Source organism: Oryctolagus cuniculus, chromosome 6 (genome assembly GCF_964237555.1).
Source record: "Oryctolagus cuniculus chromosome 6, mOryCun1.1, whole genome shotgun sequence".
NCBI classification, from domain to species: Eukaryota; Metazoa; Chordata; class Mammalia; order Lagomorpha; family Leporidae; genus Oryctolagus; species Oryctolagus cuniculus.
This window is the reverse complement of record NC_091437.1, coordinates 157743675-157766379: the sequence shown is the minus strand read 5'-3', so window position 1 is coordinate 157766379 and position 22705 is coordinate 157743675. Positions and strand designations below refer to the sequence as shown.

The 22705-nt window shown below is 48.7% G+C and overlaps 1 protein-coding gene across 1 annotated transcript in view; it reads left to right on the top strand.

The window, feature by feature from the left end:
• Positions 1–22705, top strand: part of OC90 (otoconin 90) — a 38307-nt gene that overhangs the window by 922 nt on the left and 14680 nt on the right. Inside the window, exons 2-9 of the mRNA XM_070075921.1 lie at positions 3542–3598; positions 5566–5740; positions 10524–10636; positions 13073–13201; positions 13350–13391; positions 15281–15331; positions 16506–16517; positions 18634–18675. Of these exons, the coding sequence (XP_069932022.1) occupies positions 3542–3598; positions 5566–5740; positions 10524–10636; positions 13073–13201; positions 13350–13391; positions 15281–15331; positions 16506–16517; positions 18634–18675 (621 nt within the window). The remainder of the gene's footprint in view (positions 1–3541; positions 3599–5565; positions 5741–10523; positions 10637–13072; positions 13202–13349; positions 13392–15280; positions 15332–16505; positions 16518–18633; positions 18676–22705) is intronic.

The window sequence follows — 22705 nt, the reverse complement described above, 5'->3', positions numbered from 1 at the left end:
CGATGACGCAAAACACAGCATGGGCTCTGCTCCCCAAGCAGGATGAGGCCAGTCACCTCCCCGGCTTGGAATCAATGTTATTCTGGTGCACATTATCCTGACATTGCTCTGACCTTCCATGCTACCCCTGCCTGCTGCGGGACGCTGACCGAATTCTCAGCCCTCCAGGAAAAACAACCAAGAATCCAGAGTGCCTCTTGTAGTTATGATTGCAAAGGTGTGGGTGTGACAGCCGCAGAGTAAGCAGGCGTGTGAGGGAGAGAGCCTACCGTATTAATACGCCCACCTGCCACCCTCCAGAGAGGAATTTCATTATCAGCGGCACAAAGGGGCAGCGGTGAAGTAATCACTCAGGAACAGGCAGTATCACAGAATTGCTGCTCAAGTAGGTTACAGGTTTTCTTAGCTGCCGGCAGTTATACTGATCTGGTAGCTTCAGAGGCAATTATGCCAAATGCAAACAGAGCTGGAGCAATCACACAGGCACTGTGACAAGGGCTCAAATGGAACTGACATTGGGAATCTCCCTCTGGGTCTGTGGAACTCTGTCCCCCGGTATCCAGTAGCTCCCGGGCAAGAAGGAAAGTCCTCTCCATGCCGAGAGCCTGATAGAGAGGCGATGTGGCTGCACCAGAAACAGAGAGGCCTGCCCCCTCCCACCTAGATGGAGGAATGCACCCCCCAACCACCCTGAACACCCCCAAGGCAAAGTACCTTCTTCTCACCTGCAAACCACAGTCAGCGCCAGCCTGGCTTCATTTATTCTGCACAACATTTGGACTTTAAAGTGGAGCCAAGGGGAAGGCATTGTGGTACATCAGGTTGAGCTGCTGCTTGGGACGCCTGCATCCCATATTTGGGTCTCAGTTTGTTCCCAAGTATCTCAGGTACCCCCTCAAAGGTTGGTTTGGTTATGTCTGTGATCCGGCCACCTTGGCCCATGTGCATGCCAGTGAGCACATCCAGCAGCGTGAAGCTGAACTTCACCCTCAGCCCACCCCACCTGATGATCGGGGGCTGAGCCACTGAACTGTGTGTCCCAGGAGGAAGGGATGGAGATCTCCGGTGCTAAATGGACCGCCCTGCCCTAAGCCAGTGAACCGCAGCTTCCCCTCTTGGTAGCTTCCTGTTCTTCCATTGCCATCAGTAGGTGTCTGCAGGGGGGTGGGCAAAGTCTAGGGTCCTTGTCAAAGGACAAGGAAAGGTCCTGGGTGACTCATTTGTCTCTGCTCTCCTGTTTTACAGGTGAGGAATAAGGGGTCTGAGAGGCTAGGTCTTCCCAAGCCCACACAGCTAGGGGGAAGGACCAGGGACGCCCGACCAGCAGGACTTTCTGCAAACTCCAGCAGATTGAGTTCAGTCAGAAGAGGGTGGAAGTGGCAGCCTGTGACTATTACTCCTGAGGGTGGCAGGAGAGAGGATCTGGACAGATGGCTGCTCACCAGTCAGGAGCCCTCCTCACCCAGATTCTTTCCCTTTCAGCTGCTCAGTGTCGGCTGGTAGAGTCTGTGCACACACACGCACCCCACAGCTGGCTGGAGGGTGGTTCCACTGGCACAGAAAAACACACCCAACAGAAAGCTTCCCAGCCCAAATGTCAATGGTGTGAGGCTCCAAGCCAATCAGGGCAAAGCCAGGCATCATGGTGCGGCGGGGGTAGGGAGGTGGGGTTTGGGGTTCACTTCCCTGAGAAGATTGTGTCCAGCGTGCTTCTGGGAAGGCTGTGGTTCTAATTGATGGGATTTCCCAACAGCATGAACCTGACGTCTGCCTCCAAAACTGTCCATTTGATACTAAAACACAAGCAACTCTCTAGACCAACTGCATGCTTTCTATCACTGCCACTTGGGTGGGAGACCCAGACAAAGCTCTTGGGCCAGGCCATTCGGAGATCGAATCAGCAGATAGAAGATGTCTGTCTCTTACCCTCTCTCTCTGCAACTCTGCCTTTCAAATAAATAAATATTTAAAGAAAAGCACACCAGGGCTATCCCAGCTTCCCCTTCGTTACCTTCAAGAGCAACCACAGAGGTCTAGCGCATGGCAGGGACCAGGAAAATGTGCAGGAAAACGAGTGGCATGCATTGCTGCCGTCTCCCTGGCCGTCACCTCCTAGCCTTCGACGGCAGGTGTGTGACAGCAGTGCTAACCCTCATCTTTCTTCCTTTTTTGCAGGGGGCCATGTTCTGGATACACCACATCTCCCTCGGGAGCTGCCTCCAGGACTCTCAAAAACTATCAGTAAAAACTGTTTGATTTTTTCTTATGATCTGGGTAGAAGGTTTTGTCTAGGATATTGGCAGAGAATACGATATGTTCTGAAAATACCCTAAGCCACTTACTGCTGTGGCATTACTAAAGTGACTCAAGTGGAAGAAATCTCCCCAGAAATCTCTCCCAATCTGACCTGCCAGTCTCTCCTCCAAGACAGAGGTCTGCTGTAAAGGGAAAGCAGGAAAATGAAGTAATGAAGGGATCACGAGGGTTATGAAGTCACTGTATGTCAGCTTCAAAGTGAGCTTCCTACGAGGCAGGCAAGAGAATGGCGCATTGTCTGCTCAAGTTAAAAGAAAGGGGATCCATCTATGGATACAGGTATAAGGGGATCCATCTATGGATACAGGTATAAGGGGATCCATCTATGGATACAGGTATAAATATATTTGATCCAGGAGAAAGGGGAAGTTACTCTGGTGCTTGATTACAGAGAATCCTCAATGGTCCTTATGTGGGCATCACTGGAGAACGCAAGGTGTGGTAAGCGAGCTGGTGATGTCAGCCCTCAAGCAAGGGCTCATCTGCAACCATTTAGAGAGAGGAGTTGATCAACCTTTGTCCATGAACCTCTGCATGCAAGGTGACAGTCCCACACAAACCCATATGACAAATGGCAAAGACCCCAGGGAAAACAGTTCCCTCAGGGGTCTTCTGCAGGTACACATTTAGACTCACAGGTCATACCCGACACTGCGCAGGATCAGAGCAAAGCAGCATCCGTGCCTGTGGGCCACAGAAGTCCTCCCTCTTCAGCGACAATATCCTCATAAGGATCTATAAAGCAGTTCAGGTTCCCCTAGATAACCCCTGAGGTGTAAGAGAATGGGACCCACAGGAGCAACCACAGAGCTTCCCTGGCCCGGCACCTTCCTTCTGCACAGATACCCACATCGATAGTAACAACTCCCTGGAGAGAATACGTAGGATGCTCAGTGGGAACGTTTCCAGTCGCAAGAGTCATCACGCTGAAACACAGCCAAGACAATGACTGCCCACCAGCTATCCCCAGCACACCCACCTTTCCTCCAGGCCTGCTACCCCTTCCCATGTGGGGCTCAGTTTTGTTTTTAAATCATTGATCAATGATGCCACTAGCACATCTCACTGTTCGTGTTCAGGTTTCCATGGCAACCTGTGTGTCTAGAAAGTTAGTCCAAGATCAAATCTGTCCTTAGACGAGGAAAGTTTTGACCCTTCTGGATCTGGAGGAGCAGAGAGGGAGAAACCAAGACTTTTTAACTTATTTTCTCTTTCTTCCACTTAGATACCACGTTCTTCAATGGGGTGTTCAAAAACGTGGAAGGTGTGGCTGAAGTTTTTGGTAAGTTGCTTGTATCTGTTAAGTAGCAGTGCATGAAGTATGTGTGGGAAATCTGAGGAAGTTACCAGGGCCTTGGTCTCTGTCCTCTGAGTGCGGCAGCTACCCTAGCAGGCTCCCAACCACGACACCCAGGTTCTGATGGGTGAAGGGACGGCTTTCATTGCAGGATGATGCACCTGGTCATTGTCCTGACTACAAACTGGCCAGGAAGGGACTGGTGTCCTCGTTTTACAGCCATGGGAACTGAGTCTAAGTCAGAGTTAAGTGTCTTGCCTAAGGCCACACGGTGACAAGGGAGGTGTTCTCCTGAATCTAGAGCTTAGCTCCCCTTTACAAAGTGATTTTATCCTCACCCCCCATGAGTAAATACGTGTGTGTGTGTGTGTGTGTGTGTGTGTGAGAGAGAGAGAGAGAGAGAGAGAGAGAGGTGAGAGACTGACTTAAGGATCCCAGAGTCTCTGAATATGTAACTTAAGGATTCCTAAGGGTACAAAGAACTCCATTTATCACTTGCATATCTGTTCTGATGACCAGGATGTCATGATGGTTCCTATATCAATCACTAACAGTGTTCCAAAATGAGGGGACAATATGATTGGCCCCAAGCAGAGACTCAGGGCTGCTGTCAGGTTGAGTGATGCTGTGAGTATACATGACTCTAGGCAGGTGCTCTAGAATACGCCACACATAAACCCTAAGTGGCTTTTCCCATCATTATAGAATCGTTTCTTAATTTTTCTGGTGAGGCTTTGTGGAAAAATACGTGAGACAGGGAGTGTGAATGAGGTGGAGAGAAACCAGAGCAGTCAAGGGTGGAACTGGCCCACACCGATGACTCCTTGATCCTGCAAGCTGCCTCGTGTGGCCTATGCATTTTAGTCATATCAAGTCACCCCATTTAGCACTTAATAGTTCTCTAGCCCGAAGAGCACAGAATGGAAAAGGTGAACATGAGAGTTACAGTCAGACAATATTAACAGTGGTCTCACCAATTTTTTTGCAGTATGCTTAGGGCAAACTATTATCCCTACCTGATCCTTTGGGAACGTCTCTGACCTTTCCTTTATCTGTGAAATGGAGGTGACAGACGGGATTAATGCAAGGCTTACGGCATAACAGAATGAAAGCTTTCTGTGCAGTGTACTAAGCTCACCTTCTAGACAAATTAAAGCACCTGGTGCAATTTCTGCCACCTAAGCTTGTGTCTGTACCCCTTTCCTTCCTACACTGGCTTGGAAGTCTACAGTGCCAGTCAGCACCGTATCACTTGAGATCCACTCAGCAAACTAACAGCACCTTAAACAATACGGACATGCCATCATCTAAAACAGCAAGTAGAATGAAGGCCCAAGAAGCCCAACACACATAGCCTTAGTGAAGATGCACCTTCTCGTTCTATCTTGTTCTACTGCTGCCCTGAGCACACCGATTTTTAACTTTAGGCTGAGGCTTCATGGTGGAAACAGCCACAGTTCTAACCAAAATAACCTCATCCACACTCAACGGGGGAGAAAGGTGTAGATCAACAGACTCTCCCCACATGCCTTTATTGTCTAGTAGGAAGTACTTTCCAGGAGCTGTTAGGACTTCAAGTTTTTAATGACCAGATCTGAATTCCATGCTCAGCTCCAGCACAATCTTTGGCATGGAGGCATAGGATGACCATGAGTCTCTGAGAACTCCCAGGGCCTTAGGGAGGAGGCTTGCCTTCCTTCAGCTTCGTTAGCAAGGAAGAAGGCATCAGGACTGTTAGCTGGACAGCCAACAGGGGCTGTGGCTTTGAAACCTGCATCCCTCCAACTTTCTAGAACAGTCTGGGAACACAATAGGTGCTTGCTAGGCTGATGTAGCACCATCAGCCCAAGTTGTAGGAAATCCAAGGTATAAAGAGTCCAGGTATATGAACAGGGGGTCTTTCCTAGACCCTGGTTCCCAGAACCCATCAGGACCTTTGCCCCTCCCCCTAGATTGCCTGGGATCCCACTTCACCTGGCTTCAGGCTGTCTTCACCAACTTCCCTGCTCTGCTGCAATTCGTGAACGGCATGAAGTGTGTGGCTGGTCTCTGCCCCCGGGATTTTGAAGACTATGGCTGCGCCTGTAGATTTGAAATGGAAGGGCTACCCCTTGATGAGCCTGACAGGTGAGCAAGATCCACAGGTAAGCAAGCCCAAAATGTGAGCGCATGGGATTCCCATGGTCCTCCGAGAATGCTCATGAAACATCGCCAGGGACTTAAGGAGAAGGCTCAGCTTCCTTCAGTTTTGTTGGTAAGGAAGAAGGGATCAAGGCTGTTGGGTGAGCAAGAAACAGCATGGTTGATATCTGAGGGCAGAGCAGAAAAATGGAAACGGTCCTGCCCTGGAGATTCAGACAATGCCTTAATCCCAGGCGACTGTTGTCCTCATCTTCACATTACAGTGCGATCTGTGGTCTCCTCTCATTCCAGTGGGATATTAACCTGTTAATTTATGTGAGGCTTCATTTTAGCATTCTAAGTTTGGATTCATCTGTATCTGAACCACCTATGTGTTTGTTAAAATGCAAGCTCCTGGGACCCATTCAACCACTGTTGACTGAGGATACCTTTGAGTGAAACCTGGGAGTGTGAATTTTAAACATTCCCCCCAGTGACTCTTCTGCATAATAACGTTTGAGAAATATTTCTAATTCAGAGCAGTTCTGGCCAAGAGAGGTAAAGCATCTAAGAAGATTTCTGTACCATTTAACACATTTGAACCAAAAGCAATAATCTGCCACTGAGCATATGATAAACAGAACACCATCCATTCTTTGCACAGGTAAATGTCTGATGGAGAATACAAAGAAAAGAGGCCAATAAAGATATGCTCCCTCCCTCCCTACAAGGGAATTGCAAATTAAAACAGCATGCCAAGTTTCACCATCATATTAGCAACAAAATGTAAACTCTAGAAGCATTAAGCATTGGCAAGGAGGTGGCAAGGAGGGACTGGAACAGGAGGGCTAATTGGGACATGCACCGATTTGGGAAATTTGGTGCTACTTGTTAACGTTTAAGGATATTACCAATGCCTCAGTACTTCCTCGTCTATGCTCCTTATTGATTCTGCTATCTAAGATCAACTTATTTAACTTCTTTGTGTCCCAGTTTCTTCATCTGTGAAGTGGAGGTAATGATAATATCTATTGCACAATTATTACTTGGGATTAAGTTACCAAGTTCAAGAGATTGGAATGCTGCCTGTCTTACGAAGTCTGAGAATTATTAGTGTTCGGTAGCAGTAGCAGTAGCAACCATAGAAGCAGGGCTCTAGTAGTGGTAGTAACAGTAATAATCGTATTAACAGTAGCAGTAGTAGTAATAGCGACAACAGCAGTAATGGGAGTGGTAGTAGCAGTAATAGTAAAGTAGTAGTAATAGTAGTTGTAGCTATGATAGCATCAGCAACAAAAGCAGGCAGAAGTAGGAAACTGAACCCAGTCTCAACTCTACTCCTTGAACCATGCCTCACGCCATGGCGCTCCCTCTGTTCCCAAACCCAGTGTGATGGAGTGTCTTTCATCTGCACGGACGCATACAAGTCCCTTTGTAACATCTCGCAGAGCTCAACTCTGCCCTGGAATTTCCTGCAGGACCCCCTCTTTGAATGTCCCGACTCTTAGGTACCAGGGCAATCTCTGTCCTCCCCAAACTCCTGTGCTTCCCTGCCCTGCACCTATCACGTGGTCCAGCACGTGCGTGCAGGTTCTGTCTCTGCACTCCACTCAGCAGCCTCCAAGGAAGGTCTGTTCTGTATGAGGTCTTTGTACTTCTCGTGAAGACAGTACCTGACACAAATTAAATTAACCGATTGCCTGGGTGGTCAGCTTGCAATGGCTCTTCAAAGATTAAAAATAAATGAGGGAACAAAAGAGTGATTACCCTTGGTTGACAAAAAATAATGGCTTTGCCATTAAACACCTCCACACCTGCAAGTGTGAGTATAAATTGCCTCTGGAATGAAAGGGCAATTTCCCATTATAGGGACCATGAGCAAACCGACTCCTGGCGTGAGCTGATTGACATTTAGAGGGGAGAGGCTGATTCTGTATGGGGCACTGGGCCAGGCCCTGTCTGGGGATGTTTTCCTTCTAGGTCCTCCCTTGCCACCTCCTTTAATTATGAAAATAAAACAACTTGTGTACCTAGACATCAAAGAATGAAACACTAATTCATCACTGTCTCCAGTCCCAAACGAATGCCCCGGCTGGCAGAACAACGGGTGGCACCCAATTTCTCTGATTTTATACAATTCATTGGACAGCAGTGGGGATTTCCACACTCCTGGAAGGCAGGCCATTTCCACCTTAAAATCACACACCAAATTCCAAAAATAATTGCTGCCATTTACCAAGTGCCTACCACATGGTAGGGTCTATATCAATGTTTTCTTGTGCCCCCAAATTCTTACAGTGTGAGAAATCAAGTAGCTTGCCCAAGGTCACTGGCTGCCTGAATATTTTTCTTCTTTCTACTGGTCTCACTGACTTCCTGCCTGCACTGCAGGAGACCCTGACCTGCCACATTCAGTGTCAGCTATGCTCTGTGCCAAACCTGGACTTTGGCAAGTTACAGAGCCTTCGTGCCTCAGCATACACACCTGGATATGCACATAACAATGATCGCACCTGCTGCAAAGCTTCACGTGGGGCAGAATGAGCTAACACACAGAGTGGCACCTGGTAGGCACTCAACAAACGGCAGCTGCTACCATGGAATTAAGGATGGGGTGTCGGTTTCAGGAGCCCCCTTTCCCAGCCTGTTTCAGGGTCTGTTCTGCCAACCAGTTCCCATGAGAGTTACCAAGGCCCTTAAGGCCAAGGCCCCACCTTAACTTCTCTCCCAGGCACAGAACTGGGGTCCTATATAGACACAGTACCTGAGGATTTGTCCACAGTAGGCTCAGCACCTCTGTCCTCCCCAGCGTTCCATAGGTGATTCCTGCACCAACCTCCAGGCAGGAGTGCAGTCTCCCTGGGTGTGTGTGTGTGTGTGTGTCGGGGGTGATCATTTGCCCAACAAAAAGTCGCAAAGCCACTTTGAGGTGCAGGAGCAGCACAGGCCACGGAGCCAGGATCCCCAGCTTCCAGCCCAGCTTTTCTGCTCTCTCAGGGAAGGCAGCATTTAAAAGCAAGGCTCTGGAGCCTGATTCCTGGACCTCAAGCCCCAGCTCGGTCCCTGCGTGGCTGTGCCAGCCTTAGGCAAGTCCTCTTCGGGCTTCAGTGTCCTATAAGATAAGGACAGCACCGCCTCACTTGCAGGCTTGTCACAAGCATTATATGTGAAGTGTCTGGAGGAGTCCCTGGAGTTAAACCCAAACGTCTTAACCATTATTAGCAGACGGCTCCAAGACCCAGTTTCCCCAGCGGTAACGTTATCCTCGAAAGATGTCAGTAACGTGCCTGTGATGAGTTGCCAGGAAGCTGGACAGCCAGGATCCAGAGTCTCTCTGTGGCTGCAGAGTCCCACTCAGCACTTTCTCCTGTCCGCAGAGCACGAGGAGGGTTGGTGGCCGTGCCTCGAGTAGCCGCCCTCTCCATGTAGCACTCCAGGGCTGGAGCCAGGCAGTGGAGTGGCTCCCAGCTTGAGGAGACATCCGAAGGCAGCTCACTTGCCTCCTCCCGGGCCCAGGTTTATATTAACCTGCTCTCTCCTCCCTTGCTGGTCATCAGACATCATTAAGTTTCCAACGAACCCAGCTGGAACCTAGGGCCTCCCACTCAAGCCAGTGGAGTTCTCCACTTACAATCCACTTTTGGCCAAGAAGGCGGACTTCCCTGGTCCTTGACTGTGTCTTGCTCTGACTTTGTTCTGTGTTTACGCAGTGGAGCACCTACGTTGCCCACCATGTGCTGTGTCTATGCCATGCTTGGGGCTGAATCATAGCGCCCTGCCACGGCCGTCCACTCCCTCTGCGGCAAACTTGCTGTGTGACCTCGCAGAAGTCACAGCCCCTCCCTGGGCCCCCAATTCCTTATCTCCACAGCAGGGCAGAAGCAAGCTTCACATTCACCCCCTAAGTGTTCTCCTGTGTGTTCTTTTTATTAATGTGACCCAATCGTATCTGATCTCTGCAAAGTTCCCGGTGTTAACGCTTGATCATTCCCTGCCTTCAGAATATGAGCTTTGCTCTTTCTCCTCCCTCCACTTGCTGGGAGTGTCAGCTTCACACACCTGTCGTGCATGTAGAGAGACAGATGATTTCTCAGTACAGAAGCCACCTGCTTGCGAGGCTGTCTCGTGCAATCCCACGCAGGGGCACACAGGCAGAAGGTGCCAGGTCCCTGTTGTGGCTGATCTGCTCTTCTTTCCATTTGCTGCATGGTTTTCGGGTTTAGAAACTTGACCTTGATGGGTCAAGGGTCAGTTTCTTTATGTCAAGGCGTTACAGGAGACCCCCACATTGGCCTCGGCCTTGTCTTCACAGGGAAGCCAAGCACGTGGTGGAGCTGTTTCTCCCACCAGCAGCAGACAGGGAAGGGCTGGGGAACTCAGATATTGTGTGAGGCCAGGCAGAAGGAAGAGAGAAAGACAGACAGCTGCTGTTTATGATGGTGGCTGGCCACATAAACAGTTGTGGACAGCAACAGGGAGTGGGATTGAAGGAGCATCCAATGACCGCATCGGGGTTAGGACCAGGCAGGCCTGACCTTGGCCTTCACTGAGCCATCTCAGTAAATGCTAAGATCCAGGGCATCTGGCTGGATGCAAAGACCCACTGCCATCTGAAGTTTGTAAGAGCAGATGGCGTGTGTGTGTGTGTGTGTGTGCATGCATGTGCTCACCGAGTATTTGAAATAGATCACTGCCAAGAGCCATCCAGAGACACAGAATGACCAGGACCTGTCTGTCCCTCCCCTCCCCTAACCCTGACCCTCATCTCACCCTGCTGTCCCTGCCACAGCTGCTGCTTCCAGCACCGCAAGTGCTACGAGGAGGCGGCTGAGATGGACTGTCTGCAAGACCCTGGCAAGCTCGGTGCAGATGTGGACTGCACTGGCAAGAAGATCATGTGTGGTGAGCATCTCCTGGTACTCAGGGCGGCTGGGCTGAGAATGGACAGTTCAGGGGCCCAGGCCTGGCCAAGCCCAGGGCTCCCAGGATCCACTTGCATCCCTCATGGCCAGTGGCATCATCACAGTCCTTACTGAGAGCCCATGAGGGCTGGAGCTATGGCATCTGCCGCTTGCATGGAGCAGATGCACAATAAATGTTTTATGCATGGGAACAAGTCAGCAGATTATTGATTAGCAGACTGTTTTATTTGTATTTAGGGAAAAAACATTTGTAACACACATAAAAATTGGACACATTTATGGAGTATCATGTGTTGTTTTGATACATGTATACATTGCATAATGTGCTATCAGGGTAAATCTATCTATGTCCTCAAACACTGAGCATTTCCTTATGGCAAAAACATCCAAAACCCTATCTTCTAAGTTTTTTCCTTCTTATAATGAAATATACAGTACATTAATGTTATCTGTAGTACCCTAGTGTGCAAAGGAGACCCAGCAATTCTTACTCTGATCTAGCTCCAGCCCAGTACCCACCAATTAACCCTCTCCCTCCCCTTCCTTCTTCTTCCCTTCCCAGCCTCTGGCAACCCCCACCATACTTTTCTCTCCTATGAGATGACTATTTTAGACTCCACACAGGACTGAGATCCTATGATACTTGCCTTTCTATGCTTGGCTTACTTCACTTAACATAATGACATCCAGTTCCACCCATGTTATTGCAATTTCATCCTTTGTTGTGGCTGAAGAATATTCCATTGCGACCAGATGCCACATTTTCTTTGTCCATTCTTCAGTAGATAGACATGTAGGTGATCTCTGTGTCCTGGCTATTGTGAATAGTGCTGCAACAGACATGGGAGTGCAGGTGTAACTGACAATTTTCATGTGCAGTGACCCTGAGAGTTTGGGAAGGATTAGTAATTTTCTTCTTGTGCATTGTGAACATTGGAACAGTTACTTAACTCCTATGAACCTCAAAATGGAGAGGAGAATACCTACTTTGGAGATTTATTATGAAAACAAAATTGAGCAGTGCTTGTGAAATGGTTAGCAAGGGGGCTGGTATGTGTTAAGAACTCAGAGAAGGAGGTGGAGGTGGGGATAGTGAAGGTGGATGTGGTGCTGGTGGTAGTGGTGCTGGTGTGTAAGAACCAGACATTTATGGGTTCAGATTTCAGCTGTCCACATTATTTGCTGTGTGACTACAGGAATTATTTATTTTTCATGTATCCGGGCAACTCTGACAGAAGAAATATAACAGGCAAAGCTTGGAAGGAGTGTGTTGGGGCACTGTAATAGAGCCATCCTTTGTGCATGCCTACTATGTGAGATTGGCTTTACACAAAGTAGTGTCACTCCTTCTCACCCCCTATTCGATGGGGGCCATTGCTCACCGTTTTCAGACAAGGGAAGGAAAGTGCAGAACAATAAAATAACTTTTCGCAGGGCACTAAGTGTCAGAGCCAGTGTTTGAACCCAGATCCACCTGATTCCCAAGTCCAGCTAATATGGACTGGCTAGGGCACAGAGCATCAGGGAAGGACCAAGATGGGGCACAGGGTGTGACCCACCGGGTGAGAGCCCAGTAAGCATGAAAGCAGGATTCATTCATTCACTCACCAGGTCTGTGTTGAGTGAGGCACCAGTGTACGGCAGCTGTTCCAGGGTTTGAGAGGTCCTGACCTTCTGCACTGTCCAGGGCTGTCAGACATTGAAAGTATCAGATGAAATAGTGCACTTGATGGTGACAAAGGCTCTGGAGAAAAATCAGGGGAAAGGGATAAGCAGGGCTGGGGTGGAGGTTCCTGTTCACACAGGAAAGACAAGAAAAGCCCCCACTGAGATGACATTTGAACAAAATCTTGCCCGAAGAGGTGGGAAGGGATCCCTGTGGGTGCCTGGGAGAGGTGCAGTGCAGAGAGAGGATACAGGGGTCAGGGATGGGAACAAGTGCTGTTGAGGGGACAGGAAGGAGAGGTCTGGTGGGAAACCGTCAGGTGATGGGAAGGCATCAGAGGGTTCTGAACAGAACACAGACGTGGCTTGACCAGAGTTGTTCAAAGGTTGTTCTTGCTCCTGCTGGAGAGGAGACTGGACAGTAAGGAAGAAAGCAGGGACTCATCCCAGGCCAGCATTCAGTGATGGCAGCTCAGCCAGCGTGGCAGAGTGGAGATGGGGGACAAGACCAGGCTCTCAGTATGTTGAAAGTGGGGTAAGAAAGATTGCTGATGGGTTGGGTTGAGTGTGAGAGAAAGTGAGTGGGCATGACCTCGAGTGTGGGTCCATACAACTGTCTTAGAGATGGTGCTGATGTGCAAGTGTAGCGGATCCTCAAAGGGCAGACCAGGAGCTCAGTTTTGGAACTCACAGTGTCCCTTGGGATTCCGTAAGATCTTTCCAACCTGTTCCTCCATTTCTCTATGCACAGAGTCCACGGACCCTTGTGAGCACCTGCTGTGTACTTGTGACAAGACTGCCATAGAGTGCTTGGCTCGGTCTGGCATCAACTCTTCCATGAACCTTCTGGATGCCTCCTTTTGCCTGGCTCAGACTGTGGGTAGGAAGGACGGGGGCTTGCATACACAGGGGTTGACAATCAGGGCAGGAGCTGGGATGGGGCCGATCGATGCCGTCTTCACATTCCACGTGGGGCCCCTCACCAAGGTCACTGCTCTAAGAAAACTGCCCATGTGCTTTGCTTCCAGAGACAACCAGCAGGAAGGAGCTGCTGACACTTCTGCCCAGAGGTGAGGCCTTGCAGGGAAGCTGGCTCTCCCTGGGATCTCAAAGGTGATGGAAGGGAAATGGATGCTGGTGGCAGGAGTCAGTGGATGCATCTCCATCACTGGGCCTGACTCGTGGAGGCTGGAGTGACCCCTGGCCTAGACATGCCTACCTCTCCCTGGTCAAAAGATGGGATTGCTTCTGCTAAACCCAAACATGCAACATCCAGTGGTCTCAGTGTGGACCCTGTCTCTTGCTACATGACAGGTATCAGGGCCCTGCCATGCAGTGTGGCCAGTGCTCAGATAGCAGGGCCCTCCTGGCTGAGTGAGCTCCCATCACTGTGGGCCTCAGGGACAGACCCGCTGCCTCCTCTCTCCACACCTCCCTCTCCATCTGTTCTCTGGAGCCACAGCAGGAGGGTGTGTGTGTGTGTGTGTGTGTGTGGATGAGTGTGGAAGGGGTCGTGTTGGAAGTGTGTGAGTGTGTGTGCATGTATGTGGGGTTGTATAGTGTCTGTGTGTGTGAGGATGGAGAGGGGTGTGTGTATGCCCTGGATTTAGAGGGAGGCTCTTTGAAAAGAGAGGCTGCTTGTCTTGCAACTCTTCAGAGCAGAGTGGGTTCTTAGTAACTGTCCAGGGATTGTGTTCTTACTCCTAAATATGGGATTCACTTTTATGACTGTCATTCCTTGTACACTGAAGTTTCCACAATCTCCCAGTCCCAGGACCTTTGGGTACCCAGGGGTGAGAAGTCCAGGGTACAAGTTCAAGTTGTACCTCAGCAGAGCACCCCTCCACTCCTGCGGCTGAGGTCTCTCTCCTGCAGCTACTCTTGTTTACAAGGAAACCTCTGTGTGTGTGCGTGTGAGTGTGTGAATGATGTGTAGGTGGGTATGTACAAGCATGTCTATGTGCATGTGTGAATGTGGTAGGGATATGTGTGTACACATGTACACATGTGTGTATGAGTATGTGGAGAAGTATAGGTGTGTGTGTGCAGGGGTGTGTATGAGAGTGAGGAAGGATGCGCTCACATGTGCATGTGAGTATGTGTGTATGATGTGTATGTGGGGATGTATAAGCATGTCTGTGTGCATGTGTGAATGTGGTAGGGATATGTGTGTACACATGTATGCATATGTGCATGAGTATGTGGGGGAAGTATAGGTGTGTGTGTGCAGGGGTGTGTATGAGAGTGAGGAAGGGTATGCTCACGTGTGTGTATGGACATGTGTGTGTGAGTGTTCATGCAGGGATGTATTGGTGTCTGTGTATGTATGCATGTGTGTGTGTGCAAGTGTGCGTGAGTGTGAATGATGTGTAGGTGGGGATGTACAAGCATGTCTGTGTGCATGTGTGAATGTGGTAGGGATATGTGTGTACACATGTACACATGTGTGTATGAGTATGTGGGGGAAGTATAAGTGTGTGTGTGTGCAGGGGTGTGTATGAGAGTGAGGAAGGATGTGCTCACATGTGCGTATGGACATGTGTGTGTGAGTGTGCATGTGGGGGTGTATTGGGGTGTCTGTGTGTGTGTGTGTATCATGTATCTCTAAGTTCCCCGAGTTCTCTCTTTTTCCCCCTACCATCTTGGCTCCCTTTGAATAGGGGTGTTCTGAAGGTGGGAAATGTGGGGTTAGCAACCCCCTCCCTGCCTTCAGCCCAGGTGCAACAGTGTCCAGGCTGTGGTCCCTCCTGAGCTGAGACGTTCTGGGTGCCCCCATGTCTGGGAAGTGTAAGAGAGGTCAGGAGATCCCAGACAGATGGTGGATGGCTCTTCCACAGCAGGGTCTTTCGTGGCCACCTTCCTCCCTTGGTCCAGTGGCTGCAGCCTGCGCTTTGAGATGCTGCATTTGGTGCTGACTTCGTGTTGCGCTGGTCATTGCTTTGGGTTTCTGTTTTTCCAGTGTTTCCTGTGGAGCCTACAGACACCAGCCTGACAGCCCTCTCGGGGGAAGGTAAGCTGGCATGGAACTATTCCCTGTACCCATGGCTGACTGGGCCACCACCAAGGGGGCTGGCACACGACCCACATACCCATGTCCTGATTGTTCTGTCACCAAGCATCAGCTCCCCTAAAATGTCTCCTGTCTGGCTTTCTTACAGAATTGACCCATTATATATATATTGCCATATATATGCCAATCGGGCATCCTAAACTTTCACTTACTAAACCTGCCAAGCTGTCCCTCAGGGAGATCACTCTGCAGCCCACCAGGGTCCCTGAAACTGTGTTATTTCCCCCGGCCACTACTGCTGCTGGGCCAGGAAGGTAGAGGCAGAGGACTTGGGGCTGCCCGCTCCTGGCTGTCCCCCATGTTGCCAAGGAGCCCCAAGAGCTCCCAGCCAGCCTCTGCCTTAGGGTGCAGGTCTAGCAAGAAGAGGAAAGGTCCCCCTTCTCCAGCCAAAGCCCTGCTGCATTTCCTGTCCCGACAGCGGCAGCTTCCATTCCTTTCTGGGAGAATCCCAGTCTCAAACGTGAGGATCTGCAGCAGGCTTCATGGCCCCACCAGGCAGTCACAGAATAAGTCCCAAGTGCTGCATTCTGCAAAGTTTCAGTTCTTAAGCCTTAACTGTCCTCACCTTGTGGCATGAGGACATGCTGGTGTTTATCCCTGGGATAAAGATGCAGTGAATCAGGTTAGTCCAGAGTCTAACTGGAGAAAGGGAAGTCATAGACCGACTCATTCTCGACTCATATCCGTGACTTCCGCAGGAAACACACACTTCCAGAGAAGAAGGCTCCTGGGTATGAAGATGTGGGGAAAATCACACAAATGGTTAGAGAGAAAAAGATACCGAGCTTTGCGTAGCTCTCATCTCACAATGAAACACTTAGGGTGTTGAGTCAGGAAGATTGGGATTGAGCCTTTTCCCTCCCATTTTTCAGTTACATGACTCTGGGAGAGTCTTTAAACCTCTCAAAGCTTCAGTTTCACCGTCTGACAAAGCAGTGTTTGGCCAACATTTTCTGTAAGGGATCAGGTAGTAAATCTTGTAGGCTTTGCAGGCCTCCGATCTCTGCCGAAATTACTCAGCTTTGCTCTTGTAGCATGAAAGCAATCACAGACAATCTGTAAATGAGTACGTGTGTCCACATTCCAATAAAACTTTTTTTACAAATAGGCTGAGGGCCAGGCCATAGTTTATAAATTCCTGAAAAAGGGATGGTTACCCCCAACCTTTTGAGTGGCAAAGGACTGATGAGAGAGAACACGGGGAGGTTCTAGAAAGCATCTCCTTCCAGGAAAGTGGTATGCCTGTAAAATCAGCACACACTGTCACATCATACTCTGGATAGACCTGATCATTTAGAGAATCTCCACCAGTGTTCACGCAACCATAGGAATAACTGCTGAAATCCACACCTAAAGACGGTAAACTGAGCAGCAGAGATAACATGTGCAAGACACACAGCTGAGTGGAAACTGGAGGCCCCAAGCTTCCACTGCCCCACTTCCAACCTGAACACCCTCTGTAGCTGCCTTAGCATAAGGACTTGCTCCAGCCCTGAGACACCGTGGCCCTTCACTCCCAGAGATGTTGCTTGCTGGGCTTCTGCCCTGAGACATGCCTGGCCCTCGTCTTTGGGTGGGGACCTACTTAAGCACCAACATAAAGCCTTATCCCCTGCTCATGTTGCCCTGGGCCTTGTCTTTTAGATTCTTAGACACCCCCCCCCCCAAAGCCTGTGTCCTTCACAGTTGACCTCTGCTTGATTTAGACTCCCAGCTGAGCAGAGACCTGAAGTTGGCTGTTTTCTTTTCACAGTGACTGCCGAGACCGGAGCAGACAGGCTGACTGCTGTCTTTGGCCCAAGTAAGCAGAGGGGCTTTGGAAGAGGGTAGAGTGGGATGCCGTGGAGAAAATCCATCTGCAAGTTCACACCCAGTTCTGGAAACCACTCTGGACAGGGCCTACAGGAAAGATTATGATACCCGTTTTGCAGAACTTGTAGGAAGCGGAGGCTGAGGGAGGTGACCCAGCCAGTAACTTGTGTCTGAGGCCAGACTGCAGGTTCCACAGTGACTCCTGGTGCACCATGTCCTTCCCAAAAATACCTAGGCCAAAATTGCATCAGCAGGATTAACCTAACTGCTTGCTGATTAACCTAACTTTGCTGATGGTGACTAGTAACCCTAAATCTTTGACTAATCAATACACATACGTAATGACGATTATTTGCTACTGGATAGTTAATGGGCAGTGACATTGATGAGGGCCTTTGATGTGCCAGCATATTCCAAACCCCTTACTTGTGCAGAATTATTTCTCCCTGGTCCTAAGACGTCCACTCTTATCTCTATTTTACAGTCAGAGGAGAAGCTTTGAGAGGTAGAGTCATTTGCCCAGGCTAGCCAGCCTAGTAGCCCTCTGTTCCAAGTCTGTAGGTTTTGCTTTGGAAGAGAACAATTTGCCCCAGCTTAGCAATGATCCAGATTTCTGTATTTGTTGGAGCATTTTTCACATCGGTGAACTTCACAGCCTCATTTTCATGGAACACCTCCATAGACTTGAACTTGGAGTACATTCCATTGAAGGCAGTTTCCTCCTTTCCAAAGAGTTTTTAAGTTACTATATCTAGCTTTTGGCCATCCAACCAGCCATGAAGTAATAATCTGGCATTGTGTTTAAGACTGTCAACTTCAGCCAAGCTGAGTTAGCATCTGTCTCTTTCTAACTGTGTGACCTTGAGTAAGTGACCTAACTTTCCTGTGTATCTTCTTCCTCATCTCGGAATGAGGACGGGCACAGTACTAACTCATGGAGATCCAGTGGGAAAGCCCTTGTTGCCATATCTGACATGCAGTAGGGACTGAACAACTAACTGTTCAGCAAGAACAACAATATAACTCATTGTACAGGGAAACGCACTTGCAGCTTTTTGGAGCTCCAGAGCCAACAGCTTCAGCCACACTCTTCCATTGCCTCCATACCGCATGAACCTCTGTTCACAAATGGGATTTTCTGCCCGCATTCATTTTTCCTAAATTCAGGAGGAACAGGCATTTCAACAAACTCACTCGCTTCCACCCAACAAGCTGCAGTGACATTTGCCTGCAAGGCTGTATCTGGCTCCAGTGATCTTGACATGCTATCCCAGGAAATCGCACAGTGCTAAGCAGACCAGGGTGACACCAAGGGCACCAGGCTTCCTGTGTCCAATGAGAGGGGAGGCACTGCTGGAGAGCAAGGGAGACAGACCAGGGCTGACACTACTTTCCCTCTCTCTCTTCCTTTGTGGCTGATCCAGACCAAGATGGAGAAGACACAGGGGCGGCGAGGGCTACCCCTCCTCCAGGTAAGCACACTCAGCTCCTCTTGCCTTGTCATTTTCTCCAGTGGATGAAATCAAGTGGGTTCCAAGGCAGCCTTGGGGCCAAACCCCAAATGGAAGAAACCATTGAAGCCAATTTATTTTACATCATTCTGCAATGAAAAGGTATACAAAATAAATTTAAAAATAGACCCATTAGCAGGAAAAAATGAAAACTTATCTGGTAAAGAAATGTATTTGGAAGAATATGGAAAACTGCAGTTGCCCATTGGTATCCATAGAGAACTGGTTCCAGGACCCCTGAGGATACCAAAATCCACAATGCTAAAATCCCTTATACAATGGCACAGTATTTGTATGGAACCCAAGTACATCCTCTGGTATACTTTAAACCATCTCTAGATTACTTACCATACCTAATGCAATGTAAAGAAATGTGATATTGTATTATATGGGGATGATGGTAAGAAAAAAATCTATTCATGCTCAGTATAGACACAATTTTTTCCCAAATATATTTTAAAAACATTTATTTACTTGAAAGGTAGAGTTATAGAGAGAGAGGGAGAGACAGAGAGAAGGAAAGATATCTTCCATCTGCAGATTCACTGCCCAAAAAGTCACAATGGCCAAGGCTGGGCTGGGCTGAAGCCAGGAGCCAGCCAGGTGCTTCATCTGACTCTCCCACATGGGTACAGTGGGTCAAGCACTTGGAATATCATCTGCTGCTTTCTCAGGTGCATTAGCAGGGAACTGCATCAGAAGTGGAGCATCTGGAATTTGAACTGGTACCCATATGGGATGCCAGCATTTCAGGGTACATCTTAACTCATTACACCACAATGCTAGCACCTCACATATATATATATATATATATATATACACACATATACATATACATATATATATATATATTAGCAGGCAGAGTGGACAGTGAGAGAGACAGACAGAGAGAAAGGTCTTCCTTTGCCGTTGGTTCACCCTCCAATGGCCGCCGCGGCCGGCGCGCTGCGGCCGGCGCACCGCGCTGATCCAATGGCAGGAGCCAGGAGCCAGGTGCTTTTCCTGGTCTCCCATGGGGTGCAGGGCCCAAGCACCTGGGCCATCCTCCACTGCACTCCCTGGCCACAGCAGAGAGCTGGCCTGGAAGAGGGGCAACCGGGACAGAATCCGGCGCCCCAACCGGGACTAGAACCCGGTGTGCTGGTGCTGCTAGGCGGAGGATTAGCCTAGTGAGCCGCGGCGCCGGCCGCCTCACATATATTTTTGATCCTTGGTTGGTTGAATCCATAGATGCAGAATCCATGAATAAAAGAGGGCTAACTGTGTTTTCTATTTTTTTTAAAGATTTAGTTATTTATTTGAAAGGCAAAGGACAGAAAAAGGGATGAGGCGAGAGAGGAAAAGAAAGAGAGAGAGAGAGAGAAGGAGAAGGAGAGAGAGAATGCTTCTACCTGCTAGTTCACTCCCCATATGCCCACAACAGGCCAAAGCTAGGAGCCAGGAACTCTATCCGGGTTTCCTATATGGGTAGTAAGAAACTAAGCTCATGGACAGATAGGCACTGCCTCCCAGGCACATCTGTGGGATTGGAAGCATGGAGTTACTAAGACTTGAACCAGGCATTCTGATATGAGATGCTGAGCTGTGCTTGGAGTTTTGGAATATCCCAATACTCTGCTATTAGCTGGATAAGAATTCCTCATATGGAAACATAATTTATTTAACTGATTATTTCAAATGTTTTGTTACTTTAAGTAATTGCTATGCCCTTTCTCTATGTCCATCTACTTCTGATTAATTTGTTGGGATAGATACCTGGAGGTTGAATTACTGGATTAGGAATGCGATCTCTTTAGGGCTCTTGAAATGTTGCAAAATTGCCCTAGAGAAAAACTGAGCTGATGTGCACTCATACATGTATTCTGGTAGCCAATACTAGACACCATTATTTAAAAACAGAGGACAGGGATTGTGATGCAGTGGGCCAAGCCCTCACTTGGGAAGACTGTGTCCCATATCAGAGTACCAGTGCGAATCTCACCTACTTCACTTCCAATACAACTTCCTACTAATATACCTTGGTTGCAACCAATGATGGCTTAAGCACTTGGATCCCTGACACCCATGTGGGAGACCAGGATGGAGTTTCAGCCCCCAGGCTTTGGCTTGACCCAACCCCAGCTGTTGTGGCTATTTGAGGAATGAACTAGTAGATGGATGCTTGCTCTTTCTCTCATTCTATTTTTCAAATAAAAAAAAAACTTTAAAAAAATAAAAATAAGCAAAGACTTCTATGCATTTTTAAATGTAAAAAGTAGCTCTATTTTTTCTTCAGTCCTCTGATGAAAATCAAAAGTGGTGTTTTTGGTCCCTGAGCTGGGCTGGCCGCACACTCTAGAAACTTGGAGTCAAACCCAAGTTCCCAAATCTTAACGGAATTTCCAGAAGTGCACAGTCAGCACCAGAAGTGAGAGGGCTGAGGATTGGCCTGACTGTTGTCAGGGATGCACTGTGACCTCATCATGAGCGGTCAAAGGGGCAAGAAGCAGGAATTTATTCCCCAATGGGGCAGGTGGTCCAGATGGGTGGATTAACACCAATTGCCCTCAGATAAAGGGGGTGAGGGTACCTGACATTGGTTAGCACCAGTGATCCAGAAAGGTTTTCCTCTACAAGTGAGGGCTTCTGGAAAGTTCCATGTACTTCTAGAACTTTCCATCTGGAAAGTCTGTATCTTTGGATTCAATGTACAGTTGTTTCACACTCACTGGAGAGCCAATGATTACTATGGCTGTTTCCTAATTGCTAGGTGTTTAGCTAGAAGGACTCACAGACAAAAAATTACTATGGATCTGTTTGTGCAAGTGGACAAAGCACAACGTAGAGTGCCTGTGTTTGCCCAAGATTATACATCTAGTATAATGCTGAGCTAAAATTCAAACTCACTACTGCCTTTGTGAGTTTCCAGAAGCCAAGAGCATGGTATAAGGAGCCTAGTAAACTGGTTTCTATCTATGGGGTGGGAGAACTGGGTCAGGTACCAACCGAGGAGGGTGAGATTGCAGCAGGACTTTGGTGCCATTGGAACCAGACTGGGGAGCAGGAGAAGGAAGACCAGTTGCAAAGAAGGAGAAGGAAGACCAGAGGCAAATCAAGAAGGTGGTCTTGGGGCAAGACTGCAGTTCTATGGCACAAAATGGCCTGGAATTACCCAGTGCTCTGAGCGCTGGGCCAGGTCAGCAGATTGGTGGGGCTGAACCTATACAAGTTCCTTTTCCTGGACCTGACTGAGCTAGGGATTTGGCCTGTGAGCTGCATAGTGCTCTGTCTCCAGCTAAGAGGGTAGGTAGAACTGGCATACCAGGCCAGAGGAGATCCAGAGAGACACTGGAAGACTGTGAGGGATGAGATGATGCAGGAGGAGGGCCAGACCTTGCACTTAATTCTGAGTACGATAAGGAGATGAGGCAATGTTTGAGCAATGAGATACAGGGCTCTGAGGGGGAGCTGTGCTTGCTTCCATCACTGTGCACCAGGAATTGCTTTAATGTCCTCACCACACCTTAAATGATCTATTTGTTCATTTTTGAGAGACAGAAAATGAGAATATGCTCCCGTTCACTGGATCACTCCTCAAATGCCTGCGATGACCTGATCAAGGGCAGGGCTGGAGTCAGGACCCAGAAACACAAACCAGGTCTCATGTGGGTAGCAAGGACCCAACTATTAGGCTCATCACCACTACCTCCAGGGTGTGCATTAGCAGGAAACAGAAGTCAGCAGTTGTAGCTGGGAATTGAATCCAGGCACTCTGATGTGAGACTCAACTTAGCTGGAGTGTTAACTACTGGGTTAAACACCTATCCCAGCCACCATTCTTTTTACCTCTTCACTTGCCATGAGCACTAGGATAGCTTCAGGCAGTGGCACATTATAGTAAACATGACCCAAACACACACCTGGGAGTTTGTGAATGTTTTCATATGTGGGATGCTTCCAGCTGATCTAGCATAGGCTCCTGTCAGTGTTAATGTTTTCATAGAAACTTTGG